This window comes from Zeus faber (genome assembly GCF_960531495.2).
Source record: "Zeus faber genome assembly, chromosome: 5".
NCBI lineage: Eukaryota > Metazoa > Chordata > Actinopteri > Zeiformes > Zeidae > Zeus > Zeus faber.
Window position 1 is genome coordinate 17102167 of NC_137192.1, and position 16088 is coordinate 17118254.

Sequence of the window (16088 nt, forward strand, 5' to 3'; positions counted from 1 at the left end):
GGCAGCAATGAATGATCTCAGAACAAATGAGGGAAACTCCCGGCCCAAAACATTCTGTAGTAGAAGTCTCTACCATTCAGAAGCTACTTCTCTCTCTCTCTCTCTCTCTCTCCACCTCTCCCTCTCTCACACTTTTTCTTTTCTGCGGAGTGTGTTGGTTTCCGCCTGTGAATGGTGTTGTGGGCTCCAGATGCTTGGCCAAACACTCCGGTTGCCTGGTCACACGGATACAAACAAGGCTTCGTCTGGTCCGGTTGCGTCGCATCCAGACAAAACCCAACCGAGCGTTTCTGCGTAGCCTCATTAGACCGGTGTCACGTAGAGGAGCGCGGCGACGAGGGGGCGGCGAAATGAACAAAAAAACCCACTACAAATCCCCCCAAAAAAAACAAACAAAACAACGCCGGCGTGTCCCTGGTGTTGTGCGATGACGGTTTTCCCCCTTTTTTGGCAAAGATCTCGTTGCAGGATCTGGAGCTCATTGTTTTAGATTTGTGTGCATGCATTTGTGCGTCAGACAGGAAAGGCCGTACAGTTAATCTCCCTCTAACCGGGCCTCCGATTTGAGGAGACAGTTTGCGGGGAAGTGCAGACGGTGTGAGACAGGACTTTGTGGCTTAATCAGTCACCACCGGGCGGGAATCACTGGAAGTAACATTATGGAGACGGTGCAGCCTGCTCTGCCGTTTAAACATAGGTTTACAGCTCAGAGAACAAACTGTAACGTGTAAATAGCTTTCCTCTCACCGAGGAGGACGCCTTGAACTGGTTTTTGAGTGATACAATCTTTTCTTTCTCTCCCCCCTCCCTCCCCCCTGATTGGAGGGTTCACACCGAGAACAGGACGGAGGAAGAAGAGGGAACAACAAACAAAATCATTCTGATCTTTGAACTGCATATCTCTCCTGTACCTGGATGAGTTTAGAAAGGACAACGTGTGTGTGTGTGTGTGTGTGTGTGTGTGTGTGTGTGTGTGTGTGTGTGTGTGTGTGTGTGTGTGTGTGTGTGTGTGTGTGTGTGTGTGTGTGTGTGTGTGTGTGTGTGTGTGTGACCGAGCGCTGTCCCCTCAGTGGAGAACCCCAGAAACAATCCTCCCTTTGTTGTCACCCTTTTTGCTTTTTTTTTTTCCTTCCTCTTTCACTGTCTGATCTCTCTATCTCTGGTTAGGTACATTTAACCCCGTCCGTGCTGCTGTGTTATACAACTTTTTAAGGGGGGGGGGGAACAAAACAAACAAAAAACATCCGTGTTCATCATTTTGGCACCGGCCCTCGTATCTCTCCCTAATTTTCCTGTCCAACTCCCTCACTTTATTTTGATTTTAAATGTTCCAAAAACAGTGGCTACCATTATCCAAGGGTTGTTATGCAACAGAAATGAGGCAGTTTCAGGCCGTGCGCATGTGATGGGAGATGCTGGGTGGGTCTCTCCTTAAAACAATTAAATGTGTTCAGGATGATTTCCACAACTGCACTGAGAGTATTTGAAGTAATGGCCGCCATTGGGGGATTGCGTTGCCATTTTAAACCCTATTCCTTCTTTCCCCATCCCAGGAAACCTAACGGAGACTACCGCAGCGCCGGCAGCTCCAAGGACCGCAGCCGGAGTCCCATCGAACGTGTGGTGGTGGCCGGGGCCCTGGGTGTCCATGGCAACCACTTGTACAGCCATGCCCACCACCACCACCACCACCATCACCACCACCACCTGGCTAGTCTCGCCAGCATGGACCAGCCGCTGGCGCTCACCAAAAACAGCATGGTGGACTCACGCAGCAGCTTGGTAACCATAGCGACAGTGCCGCACACCGTCAATGCCGTGGAGCGCCAGCAGGTAAGAAAACGTGTGTGTGTGTGTGTGTGTGTGTGTGTGTGTGTGTGTGTGTGTGTGTGTGTGTGTGTGTGTGTGTGTGTGTGCGTGTGCGTGTGTGTTTAGTTCATCTTCTCTCGCTGTGTGTTTCAGAATCGTCCGTCAGTGATCACATGCGTCCCGGCAAACAATCGCAACTGCAACCTGTCTCACTGTCCAGTGTCTCACAACGGCTGCTCCAGCCTCAGCAACAACTACAGGAGAACAAACAGTGAGTCTGCTTCCCCGACTTCACCGCTGCATGAATTTTCCTGACGGTTCAACACGTTTTAGTAATTACTTTCATTTATCCAGCTTTACATTTTTTTTTCCCCGGTGCCGCTTTCTTTCTTGAGGTAAAATAAAAGCCAATTATGTGATTATTTTCCTTCCCTGTGAACTCCCTCCGTGCACCTCGAGACGTCTTGAAAAAAAAATGAAATGGCTTCGCCGAGGACCCCCCCCGGAGCCTCTTAAAGGGAGCCCCCCCCGGGGGGGGGGGTCGTGCCGTAATGGCTGCCCGGCGTTCTCCGCCGTCTCTCATCGGTGCGTTTTGATGTACGGTAAAAATGTACTCTCCCCTCCAGCCAACACCGCCTGCGACCCGGTGGTGGAGGAGCACTTCCGCCGCAGCCTGGGGAAGAACTACAAGGAGCCCGAGCCTGCCGCCGCCGCCGCCGCCGCCGCCGCCGTCAACTCCGTGTCCATCACCAACTCTGTGTCCATCACCGGCTCGGTGGACGACCACTTCGCTAAGGCGCTGGGCGAGACCTGGCTGCAGATCAAGAACAAGGGCAGCCCCTCGTCGTCAGGCAGCAGCCCCAACTCCTCGCCCAGCAGCCACATGGTCAACCACAACCACTCCCCCTCCGTGGTCTCCTGAGGAAGGGCAGGGGCCCTCCTCCTCCTCCTCCTCCTCCTCCTCCCCCTTTTCCTTAACCGTCATAGCCGCAACCCCCCAGACCCAGTGTCCCACGCCCCCCAAAAACCCCCACCCGACTTCTGCTCTCTATGCACTCATAGAGGATCGATCAAGCAATAATACTGAGGCCTTGGACGGGACTTTCCGTTTTTTCTTTTTTGTTTGTTTTTTTGCGGTTTAGTAACGACGGTCGGGGTTTTGGGGTTTCGGGGTTTTGGCTTTGGGACTGACCGGAGCTTCACTCTGCTCCTCAGCCTTCAATCCTCCCCGCACGACAAGCTTGGAGCTGCGCTAATGTTTATAGCCGTGTACATAACCAGAGGAAAGGAGGCATTTTTCGTTAGTTCGCTTCATTCTTTTTTTTTTCTGTTGTTGTTGTTTGTTTTTTTTGTTACGTAGTGTTGTGTAACTGCTTTTGCATCGTGAGACGCCCGATATTTGAAAGGAAAGAACAGTGAGAAAACGTGATTATTTTGGAGAAGAAGCAAATCGTCACACACCACCCGACGGTGCTACCAAAGAAACCTCGGCTCGACACCGTCTGGTCCCTCCCTTGCAAGGGAACAAAATGGCTAAAACCACGCCGCCATTTTCCTCCTGGTCTGTCCCACTCCCCTGTGTGTATTTATGTGTGTGCATGTCCTGGTGGTCATATTATGGTTTGTCTGTTCCTAAAAAAGTAATTGGTCTGATTTGCACTACTTTGATAAGAGGGTTAATTGGGGGAACTTCTACTACTAGGGCTGATTTTACAACTAAAATGTTTCTTTTCTTGCTTAGGAATGAAATCTGTGTTTTTTTTTTTTTTTTTTTTTTTGTTTTTCTGTTTTCTTCCCAGAACTGGCTCCGTGCCACCTCGTTACTTTGGAGCTTCCAAATTCTAGCTTGGCGCGGACGATTTTTCTCCAAAATTGACAGAACAACTTGACGCTTGTTATTCAGCGCGAATGTGGAGAAGTTGTTAAATTGAGTTTTTTTTTTTTTGTTGTTTTTGTTTGTTTTTTTGGAGCTTGCAGCTGACATCAAGCAGTTTGTTAGGTCGTTGATGTTGACTATCGTCTGCATTTCGAAACATTTTATTTTTTTCTGTCTTGATTAAAAAAAAAAAAAAAAAAAAAAAAAGGCTAAACAAAAAAAGTTAAAACGCTAAAGTTGGCGGCTTTTTACAAAACCAGTCGGATTAGGAACTCGGCCAATTTTTTTGTTTTTGTTTGTTTGTTTGTTTTGTTTTTTAATCACAGCTGATGTGAAAAGGGCGCAGGAGTACAGCCTCTGTACCTGCAGCCTCCCTCCTTCTCCTACACACTGTGGTTTGGTAGTTTTCTACATGGCTTGAAAGGTAAACTAGTACTTTTACTGATGCATGTTTATTTGTTTCTAATAGCTGGTATCTATTCTATTCATGTATTTTATTTTATTTTTTTTTTCTCGGCATTTCAATGTTACTACTCTCCTTTTCATTCAGACGTTAGTTAATTCTGTCGTTGTCAGTAACAGTCGTAGACACTATACACTCACTGCTGGGTCAGTTGTACTCAATTTTATTGTTATTGTATTATTAATATTATTTTGTATCGTTTTTTTTTTGTTTTTTTTTCCAATACCCGTGCGGTTGCAAACAGTTCTCGTGGGACAGCCTCCGGACAGGCTCTGTGAAGCGACGGCTGCGTTTCCCCCAAGCCGACCAGGCCCCTGGATGGAACACACACACACACACACACACACACACACACACACACAGTCACAGAGTTTTGGAAACGCAGCTCGTTGGCGTTTGGAAAGATGTCGATCCGTCAGCGGCGCAGGATGCTACCGAGTCTGTCGGGTCGTGTTTCCCAAAAAGCCGCAGTCCATGTTGGTTGTACCACCCTGAGGATGGCCCCTCCCCCCATGTCCTGGCTAGCGGGCATGCTAGCATATTTCCAAATGACCCCTGAACTTAGTACAGACTAGCTGGCTAGTAACATCCCAGTTAAAAATACATTTTTCCTGTTTAGCGCCGAGAGCTTTTTGGGAAACGGGCTGAGCCGAGGAGCAGGGGTGCGGTGGGAGCTTTTGAAACACCAGGGTTGACTTTCCTGAAACCCGCTGTGGCACCAACAGTCGCGCTTTTCCCCACGAAGCCGGGCCGTAGCGACGGGTGTACGTGAACAAAAAAAAATAAAGATCGGCGCCGGAGAAGCATTTGGCGTAGAAGTATTCCCGAGGTGGGAGATGTTCAACACTCTCCCTGACAGACCCCAGGTTCAGCACCTCCTCCCTGTGACCCCTGGTGTGACACCTCCACCTGCCACGGCGACTCGTGTGTGTGTGTGTGTGTGTGTGTGTGTGTGTGTGTGTGTGTGTGTGTGTGTGTGTGTGTGTGTGTGTGTGTGTGTGTGTGTGTGTGTGTGTGTGTGTGTGTGTGTGTGTGTGTGTGTGTGTGTGTGTGGCCACATTCCTCCAAGTCAACCTTGTACAGGCCGGATCAACTTAATCTCCATGACAACCAAGCTACTACGGCGGCGGCGTGCCCCGGAGTTTTTGTTGCTTAACACGCAGATCCTACAAAGCATATCAGTTGAGTTCTTGGCTTCTTGCTGACTGTTTCTGTCTCGGATTGACAATGTCCACACATTCCTCCTCCGTCACGTCTCCAGAATCAAACAGAACGCGGAACGATGACAAAAAGCGCTCGCATTTTGGGATCCATCCGAGTTCAGCTCGTTGTTGTAGTTGTGAGACGTTCCGGAATTGGCTACAACTCGCACGTAGGGGGAGACACGACTCGCAATAACTTCATCTTCGGAAATTTGTTTAGTTAGGAGACGAGTTGAGGCCATGAGCGGGATATACGGTGCGTTCCATTTGAACTGGGAGGTCACGATTTCAGAGTTCCCTGTCGGAAATTTCAACTGGAACGCCCTCTGAAGTCGGCTTTCCGATTCGGAAAGTCGGAGGAACCTCACCGACCCCCGCCTCAAAATCCAAGATGGGTGCTCCGCGCATAAACAACAAGTGAAAGCTGTAGTATCACAGCGGTGATGTTAACTGTTTCTTTTTTTTATTAAGTCTATTTGGGTGTGAACATGCACATGTTCAGCGCTCCATTCCCCCATCCCATATTTGTTCTGTAGTTGACTGTATTCCGAAAGAGCGATCGCAACAAAGGAGGCGTCCATCTTGGTTTGTTTTTTTTCCCCGGCTTGTGCCGGTCAACCCGGGTGTGACGTCATTCCCAGCTCCGACTTCCGAGGTAAAAGGAACGCCCCGTTAGGAAGGGGTGTTGCGGGTGGGGCCCCTCAGGAGCCGATTAGGAAAAAAAAAAAAATCTAAAACTGTGGAATAGGTGGAGAGGAGGGGAAAGGGTTTGGTGTCCTGAGGTTTGTTCTTCTTCTTCATTTCACCCCGTGTATGGAAGGCTCTTCTCTTTTTTTCCCAACACACTTCCCTACACACTGTAGGAATATCACTTAAAAAATACTTTTTTATAATAGGTAACTTTAAGACCATCATTACGCTGTGCGTAACGAATGTACAGAGAAAAAAATCGTAGGTATTTTTTGAGGATCAATTAATTTGTTAATTACATGTAGCTATTTAATTTTTTTTTCTTTCAGTCCTTTTATTGTAATCATGCATTTCTTTTTTTGTGAAAAAGTTGATCTTTTTTGTTCAGTTTTTCTAGTTAGGAAAAAAAAGGTTAAGTGCAGGAACACAGGTATTGTCTAAACTGCGTTAAGCCACTGGTGCGTCAGTGACGATGGCGACTCACAAGCTTCTGGTTGACCGTCTGAACAGGAAGAGGAGCCCCCTCGGGACCTTACCTTCTCTATTTTTTAATGTAGCAGTGATGCATTTGGCTAATGTGGTTTACCTGCTCAACCATTTCTTCTAGGTTATTTGTAAACTGGCTGGAGAAATGAACAACCTTCCAGAAAAGCAAAAAACAAACTGTCTTTGATAGGAACTCTTAAACCCACTGTAACTAAATATTATCAGGTTTTGTTTTTCTTTAATGCTTTCAGAGACTGGTTTCCTCGGCCTTTTAATACTAAGTTCATGAAACCAAGATGATCTAAATTCTAAAAGATATTTTAGGAAGCTTATCTTTCACCTGATCCCACAACCTGGTGAAACAGAGTCTGCCCTGAACACTGACCGGTAGAGGATCGACGTATTCTTTCTGTCATTTTGTTTTTCCACTCGGACGTGGCATGGACTTGGTTGCAGTAGAACTCAAAACTGTTCAAAGGTTTATATAAAAAGTCAATCTGTGGCTCTGTGTCTCCTATCGAAAAGGTTTTGGCAGGCCACCTTTTTTGTACGTAAAGTAGCCTTGATAAAACAATAAAGTGCTCTTAAACCACTGACTGTTTCGGGTGTCTTTGCTGTGTTGTAGTGCTCCTTTATACACATATCAGACTTGAAAAAAATCTTTAATCTTCACCTCGAGATGAAAAGATGAGCATGAGTCCTTGACTTAATTTATTTAAGTTTATTTTCAGTTGTTTCACTGATCTTCAAATATATACATTACACGTATCATATTGAACAGGACATTTTGGTTCAGATAATTGGACACATTTTACACATGCATGTTCAATTTTGTTTTACAGACTCAGAAGAGAGCGCCTGCTAAGCAGCGTGTTGTAAGACTGGTTGTGTGTATGCAAACATGACTTACTGAATAAAAAATAGAAATGCTGCTCAGTAAACACAAGGCAGTGATGGGGGACAACACATCTAGTGACATTTTGCTTCATGTGGTGAACAAAAATACAAATGTAGGATCAATGGGGATTGGAAACACATTTGTGTGACTTAGTTAAAGCTCTTGTCCAGAATTACTTGAATTTAGAGCATCATAATAGTAATAAGAGCCACCGTATTGAAGTAAACATGCAACTTTTAAAAGTAATATTGTGGCCGTTGTAGTTCAAACTGAAAGAGACAGTTTCAGAAATCACTGTGTTTCGTACCAGGACGTGGTTTGATCGGTGACGGCTGCGTCACCTTCCACCTGAACGTTTTCTTAAAAACAATTTATTTTCGTTTTACAAGGATTATTTCTCGTGTGCTTGTTGTCGTTAATGTACATATTTTATTTTCTGTTTCTGTCCTTTGCTCCATGTCACTTTCTTGGAAAAAAAAAAAAAAAAAAAGAAATCGTTCAAATCCCCGATTCACTCTCGCATCCAGAGTAAATATCCGCTGTGAGACGTGTCAGACTCTTCCTTTTACAGTGGAGGGAACAACAGAAGTCTACCTGTGCACCGCAGCCTGTGGGCGTGGAGCTTTCATTTTGTCTGTCCTCCTTGAAGATCTTGAATCGAAACGTTTCTCCTCTTCAGATGCTCTCGTCATCGCTCATATCCCAGATCTGTGGAGGAGCAGCACAAAGGCCCAAGTCAGACATGGCCGTAGGATATAAAATGAGACGAATAATCCATAGACGGTCCAAAATATAAACGAGAATTAAAGCATATTTCCGAGCGGGATTAGCGCCACGTCAATGATGTGTCCACGCGTATGAAATGTTAACAGAATGTTACCATGGCAATGGCTGGTACCGGGTGAAAAGAGTGTATGAACTGAATAAAAAGGGAAAGATGGTGGGATGCTGTCTGCCAATTTACAGAACATTAAACTGAACGTGTCAGAGGATATTTATCCACAACACGGAAGTTACCTTATAATGTTAATGACACACACACAAACACACACACACACACACACACACACACACACACACACACACCCTCTGCAGCAGTGTGTCAGTAAACAACAGTGTCATTCTTGCAATAGCGGATTCTCCACATTCTCTGCCTGTGAGACGCAATTCACATACCTCTGTGTACGCAGTGTACGTACTCACACACACACACACACACACACACACCCACACCCACACACTCACTGACAGTTTTGACAGCAGCCCGTCACATTCTTTTCAATGCGCCGCTTTGTGAGGGCTGAAACCTGAATTCCGGTGCGAGACGTGGACCGGGTGACGGCGAGGACGTTGCACTCGTTCTCTCCCTTCGCTGCCGTCGTGTGCAAGGTGTAAATAACGAAATGAGTCCAGAAAACGGCAAACAAGTTACCGTCTTCAGAGTCCTTCAAGAAAAATCTCACCGGCTCTGACCAACGACCAAACAACCAACACGGAACAACGGGCTGGAAAGTGACCGTTAAATACTCATAATGAGAAACGTTCACTTGGAAAATGTGGATTGCAGAAGTGGTTAAAAATAAACAAACAAAAAAAAAAACAAAAAAAACAAAAAAAACCAAAACACTCCCCTCCTTTAAAATCTCCCATTCACGGCCCATCGCGCCTCATTCCAGGAGGGGAGACGACAGAGATTACACAACAGAGTGTTGCCAAACCTGCCACTTTCTGCCCGAGGAGAAAATGAAACCGCGTCGTCTTTTTTTTTTTTTTTTTAAAAGGAGAGATGATGCGACCGGCATTGATGCCGATCTCCACCGCTGTGCTCTGAGGCGACAGCGAAAAGGAAACCCAATCAAATGGACGTCATCCAGATCCCTCTTGATCGCCCGTTAGGTTTCGATTCAAATGGAGCCTGCGTGTGACGCATGCGACGAGGTCACACCAGCGTACGTCGGGTCAAGACGGCAACTGCCAGACCAGACCTTCTGTCACGCGTTGCAGGACGGCATTTGACGCCGTCCTGCACGTACAGTGAAGGAAGTCTTGAGAATTTCCATCGATGTGTTGTTTCCTTGTCATCCAAATAAAACATGGGAAGCCAATGTGGTGGACGCAGGTTCAGGTTGAATGGTTGATTTCTAGGTAGAGCGGTAATGTGCACTTCCGTTCTCAGGCTGTGTGGGACCATTAGGACCATAATAAGAGTTTTTGTGTCAGAAGAAGGACATTAGTGGTTTTCTGAGGAGGTATGTACAGTATATGACGTCGTGAGTTTTTAGGAAAAAAAAAACAAAAAAAAACCAATGGATGCTGCATTAGTGCCAAGGAGTGCTATGCACACACAAGCCAGAAGCGAGGAACATGAACGGCATCAAGATAAGATCAACTTTATCAATCCCACGCCGGGGAAATTCACTCCTAACAGCAGCTCAAGAGATAAAAGTAAAGGAAAAGAGTGATAGGGAATAAAAAGTAAAACAACATTTTAATAAAAATAAAAACTATATATACAGCTTTCATTGATACAGATATGACGACGACGGACAATCTCACAGGGTAATTGCACACGAGTGTAATACGCACAAAGTGTGTAGGACAATACTACAAATGTAAAATATGGCGCTGTAAAGTAGATAATGGCACAGAGATTGGATTGCAAAGTATAAACATATAATTGCAGTACAAATATATACATATACATATATATATATAAAAAGATATAATATATGACTGACATAAGAGGATAATTGCAATTCTGAATATGAACAATGTAAGTCATGTAAATAATGTGTATATAGTAATAGGTATATATCATTGTAGTGTGGTTTGAGTAGCCACACCTGTCCTGGGTCTAGGTAATTGGGCCCAGGATCAGGGTGGCTGTTCACCTGTTGCTCGTTAGACTAGTCAATGGGCAACAGGTAAACCCCCCCCCCCACACACACACACACACACACACACACACACACACACACACACACACACACACACACACACACACACACACACACACACACACACACACACACACACACACACACACACACACACACACACACACAGGAGAGGAGCCCTTGTCACGACATGTTGTCCATCTGCTCCGGGCTTGTTCCACCTTGCCCACTCGCTACAGTAAAACTGCTGTTTTTGTACTCCATCGTCTGTGTCTCTGTGTGGGAGGGCCCTGAGAACGCCACTCGGGTGGCATGTGTGGCAGAGGGAACGGCTAAAACCATAAAATACATAAATGAAAAATCATAAATGTAATGCATTATATCAACAAAGAAGAAAACAGCTACAACGGCAAACCGCATTGCTACTGTGAGCTCCGATCTGCTCCCGAGCCGTCCGTCGCTCCAAGTCTACGGTGCGTATTGGGATCATTGCACCAGGTGCGTGAGAGGTATTCCTCATCCAAATATAAGCAGTTGAAACAAACTTGTTTTGTTATTGCACTCAATGCAAGGGTTTATGTGAACAGACGTAAGTCCTTTGTGCGGCTGATGACCGCACAAAGGGGGATGGTAGCTCAGGAGGTAGAGCTGGTGGTCTAGTGATCCAAAGGTTGCTGGTTCGATCTCAGGCTCCTCCTGCTAGCATGCTGTAGTGTCCTTGAGCAAGACACTAACCCCTAATTGCTCCTGATGGCTGCGTCCGTCGGTGTTTGAACAATTGTAAGTCGCTTTGGATAAAAGCGTCTGCTAAATGACTAAATGATGACCGACTGATCTGGATGGGAATGAGCTCGTGTTATAATAAAAAAGGAGAAACACTTCTCCGGCGGCACAGCCTGCCCGGCAGCGCCTCGAAAGCCGTGACACTATGCAGTCGCTTGGGCGTGGGTGGAACGATGAGGGCTTCTTTTGCAGGTGCACGCTGTAGGCCCACACAACTTAGATGGAACCCCGCAACTGTGCAGTTTTGGTCGACCACGTCGTCCGCGCTCTCTGGTTCACGACAAAGGCGCCACACCCTCTCAGCCGTCTCTCGCTTCCCACACTTCTTTGGTACTGTGTTAAGGGTTGTTTTTTGTTTTTTTTGTGAGAGCAGTTGCCAGTTTTCGAACACGACGAGCTTGCCGGACCAGGGGGATCATGATGTCCCTCGGAATCATCGTGAAACAAAAAGAATCACCTTAGTTGGATATTGGACTTGCTTGAAATCTCGTGTTGCTTACTGTACCGCTCACCGCAGCTATATTATCCAAATGGCACCTGGATAAGAATTGCATCAGAATTTAAAAGCATATAGGAAGGAGCCTTCTAACCCATCCAACCTGGCCGAGCTTGCCGCTCACATTCTCAGGATTTAGGCCATGTGGCCTGAAAGGCTACGGGCCTTTTTCAAGACAGTGCCACAGCAGTAACTCATAACATTAGTTTTCTGTTCCATTTGTGCCAGTGCAAGACAATATACAGTTGCCATACTGGTGCGTTGGCGTCCCTAAGCGGGACAAGCGCAAGCTCCACCTGCTCCGACAGGGTGGATGCAAAGGGTCCGCTACTCCGTTCCAGTTCATTGTGATAAAAGATGTTCCACGGCTGGATTTTTATTGCGGGGCTCGTGGTGTTGACATCGGTTGTTATCGCTTTAGGTTTTCCGAACTTGATCTCCATCGATAACGGGTCCCGCCCCCCCCCCCCCCCCATCGTCCAAACACAACAGGGGGTTGCGCTGGGCTGCGGAGAATCAGGGACCGAGTCATATCAAAGCCAGACGTTCGGCTCTTATGTTGCACTGCTGCCGGGGAGCCGGCTTCAAAAGGACGGCAAGCAAAGGGCGCTTTGAAACGCAGCGGCACCGGAGCTCCGCGCTGGACGGCCGCCATGCCCAACGGATGGTGTGTGTGTGTGTGTGTGTGTGTGTGTGTGTGTGTGTGTGAGAGATCCTTTGTATAAATAACGAGAGAAAGAGGGAATGAGGCTTTCAGCAGGAAGGGGGGGGGGGGGTCACCTTACATAACATGGATAGCTTTGATTGGCTCAAGCCAACATCTTTACTACTCTCATTCAAACTGAATAACGAAGCTGTTTCAAAACTGTTGACACTGCGTCGCATCAGGCGTCAGTCAATAAATGCAAAGCTGAGTGTCCACAGGGCTGGACAAAATAAGGGAAAGAAAGAATTTCAAATCCAATGGGTAATTGATGGCAAAGTGATGGATAAAAGGCAACCAGTTAAATCACTGAAAACAAAGATCAATTCCGATCAACAGGACTTTTTTGATTTTGTAAATTCAAAAACAGATTCAATAACAACATACACAAGCCCCATGTCTTGATTCATTATGCGTGCGTGCACACGCACGCGCACACACACACACACACACACACACACACACACACACACACACACACACACACACACACACACACACACACACACACACACACACACACACACACACACACACACACCCCCCCTGAGGGGATTGGCAGTCACATACAGGACGGTGGTTTATGATTCCTGATACACAACACATTTTAATCTCTGAAGCACCTTATCACGGCAGACCCTCGAATCACTGCAGGTTAAAATTGGACGTTGGATATTTTGGTTCAGGCCAATGTTAATCTGCATGTAATCAGAGTGTGATCAGAGTGGAACTGTGTGTGTGTGTGTGTGTGTTTATGCAAATGTGTGCGTTTCCAAGTGTGTGTGTGTGTGTGTGTGTGTTTGTGGGGGGGGGGCGTAATCTGTCTTGCTCAGGGTGATATGAATGTATAATAGAACTGGCTTGTTTTTAAACCGAGGCTGGGATCTGATCAGATAAAGCAGGTTGGAGTTGGAGCCACAGGCCAGTGGATTCACAGCCAATCGTCTGCTGCTGTTGATTATTATGCCCCCCTCCACGACCGAAGAAAACCATTTGGTTGGAGGTTTTCTATAGTATGTTATATACTCGAGTGCGTGCCCCTTCATTTTAATGGCACAATTAAAAAAGACGTCAATCATTCAGTAGTGCGTACCATAGTGGAAGATGAAACTGCTGGTGAAAGTCCCACACCGGGGAAAGAAACCCTTTGTGACTCAGTCGCGGAACCCTGAAGCCCCGCCCCCTGCTGGCTCGCTGCTTATTGAAAGTGCATTAATGTTACACGTGTCGCGTGTCCAAATGGTAGGGCTGTACCCGACTCTTTAGCCAGTCTAACTGGATTTGGTTGTTCAATGCAAAATTTTTCGATGATGTTCTTGCTAGTGATGGGGCGTCCGTGATCGGCCCGCCAAAACAGTGTTTTTATTTTAGATGTAGGTGATTTTATTTCACTTCTGCTTATGAAAGTAGTGCGTATGGAAAGGCATGGAACTATATTGTGCATGGTGACACTTTGTCCGTGACTCTCTCCCTGATCACATGTGTTATGTGCAGAAAGTAATCGTAACGAGTCTACGAGCCCCGTCACCACACTGTCTTTAGCTGTGGAGAGCCGCGTTTGATTCACATATATAAAAATACATTTATTATTCCCCTTATTTATAATTCCTCATTGAAATGTTATGCCTGTTTTGTAAGCTATCTGTTTTATCCTGTTATTGTAATGCACACCGACTGACAAAATAAATAAATAAACGACTGCTCGACTTGAAGAACCACTGACGGGTTTTCCGACTGACGATTTAACTCGTCGACTTTCAGGGGGCAGCTCTACCAAATTCTACACTGTATGTCCTTGGGTCCCCATCAATACACCCGCCAAGTGTGAAGTACATCGGATGAACGGTTATCAAGATGATCGAAGGACATACGTCCATACAGACAGAGATTCCTGCCTTTCTAGATGGACAAACAGACAGATTTAAAGCCATTCTGAAGCAACTTCCTCCCCTCCCAGAGTGCTCGCTGAAACGGCTAGGTCCATGCAAGGGGTGCTATAACCCAGTTATACCTTAATTTTTGCGTTTGTAACATAGACTGTTATCGAAACGTGACCCATAAGGTTCAAATTCTTCTGGTAAAATAAATTATTTTCAGTTTTATGACAGTGGCGTAAACGTGCAATTGCACTCAGAAACTGTAGGGGACGCCAAATCCCAAATACCAAAAGTTACATAGCGGCGCTTTAAAGACAAGAGTGACTGGAAAGTTGCTTCTCTAGACTTAAATTTGTTGCTTAAAGAAATTAAGCAGAATTTGACCTTTGCTATCCAACAATATTAACATACTATAGGAGGAAGCAAGAACCAATTTGTGCTCTGATTTCAACAGCATTCTTATATCTGGGTTAAATGATTGAATGCATTCTTACCCTTTTCAGCGTGTGGCACATTGATATGTGAAACTTTGACACATATCTATGAGCTTTTCATACATTTCCTTGAAATAGTTCTATGACCTAATAATTAAGTGGAATGTTGGCCTTATTGTCCTGTAACACCTGATACCAGTTGAAAACCCTGATTTAGCACACCAAAATAGATTGAAAATATGAATAGTTCGAGAAATAGGTTGGAAGTACGGGTGGCCCCAGTGGGTATCCAACCTCTAAACCCTTCCCTGCGAGTGTTAACAACAGTCTTTACCCGTTTGGTTGTGTGTATTACACTGCCACCGATGGCCTACACCGTTAAACACACATCTGCTTTGCATATTAGCATTGACACCAAAGCAACAAAGTCGAGCTTTCATCATGGAGACGTACAATTAGTGGACCACACAGTGTGACGCTTTATAGCGGAGCAGAGTTTAGCAGAATGAGTTTAATGTGTAGTGCAGTGGCTCATCTTAGATGAAAGTAAATAAACATATTAGCAGTGTTTTCAAACGATTGTACTTTATTTTTTTGCTATGATGTTGGGTGGTTTAATTTATGGTTGTGCGGCAGATCAAGCATATTAAAAGTTATAAAATAATACAGGCAGGATGAAAGTCATTCAAGACATCGAAGAGTATTCTGAAGGTTTCCCACTTGGGACTAAGTTACAAATGGTGCTATGGACAAGAGATCTCGTAGTTAACAGCAACAATAACTGGTATCAGTAGTCCTTCATGAGCTCCACAGTAAACCCACCATGATCACTACCATTATTACCATATACCATTACCTTACTTTCGACCATTGAGTCACCTTTAGTGATTGACATCAGAATATTTTATTTGTCACAAAAGAATGTGTCTGCAATTGTCCCATTGTACTAGGCAGCTCACTGGATTCATATAAAATACGCTGATGCCCAATCATCGAAAAATAAGGTTTAATTTCCATTAGAAGTTCTCACTTATTCCCCCATAATGGAAGATTCTGGAGAAGCCCACAAGTGCTAATACGAAAGTTAAATTCATCCTTAACTCTTGTCTTTACGGTTAAATGGCCTATTACTGCACTTTTAGAAATAGGCCACTGAAATTCATGATCTCCTCGACAACTTTTCTAAGATCTGTTACCTAGCGGGAGGCATTTGATAGTTTATGCTAATTAAAGGGGAAGTGAGCTTGTTTTATCCTCCCTCATAAGACCCCCTGAGGACAGCTTTTACACAGACATGGGAAGACTTCAATCACAACCTTAAGACATCGAAGGCCAAAGAGGACACTTCTCATTCTCTTTGTAAAGGAACTCTATTTGTCTATTATATTTCTAACACTTTAATATTGAATACAGCTTAAGCCGAGTAGATTATATGCGGTTATCAACTGCAGTGTGCACATGGCTTCATTTGATG

General features: G+C 45.4%; 2 protein-coding genes across 4 annotated transcripts in view; one reads left to right on the plus strand and one right to left on the minus strand.

The window, feature by feature from the left end:
* The window catches only part of vgll4b (vestigial-like family member 4b), a 40495-nt gene extending 36877 nt beyond the window's left edge, over positions 1-3618 (plus strand). For both annotated transcript variants that reach the window (XM_080001542.1, XM_080001541.1), the window contains exons 3-5: positions 1554-1833; positions 1963-2080; positions 2436-3618. In XM_080001542.1, coding sequence (XP_079857668.1) covers positions 1554-1833; positions 1963-2080; positions 2436-2731 — 694 coding nt within the window. In that variant the 3' untranslated portion in view covers positions 2732-3618. The remainder of the gene's footprint in view (positions 1-1553; positions 1834-1962; positions 2081-2435) is intronic.
* Positions 3619-3624: 6 nt separating this feature from the next.
* atg7 (ATG7 autophagy related 7 homolog) overlaps positions 3625-16088 on the minus strand; it is a 58684-nt gene continuing 46220 nt past the window's right edge. Inside the window, exons 19-20 of one of the 2 annotated variants that reach the window (XR_013844181.1) lie at positions 8019-8132; positions 3625-4462 (exon numbers count right to left, since the gene is read on the minus strand). Coding sequence is in view for 1 of the 2 variants with exons in the window: in XM_080001539.1 (XP_079857665.1) it covers positions 8100-8132 (33 nt within the window). In the remaining variant the exon portion in view is untranslated. Of the gene's footprint in view, positions 4463-7245; positions 8133-16088 lie in introns of those variants that run through there. The other variant, XM_080001539.1, reaches the window with a different exon arrangement.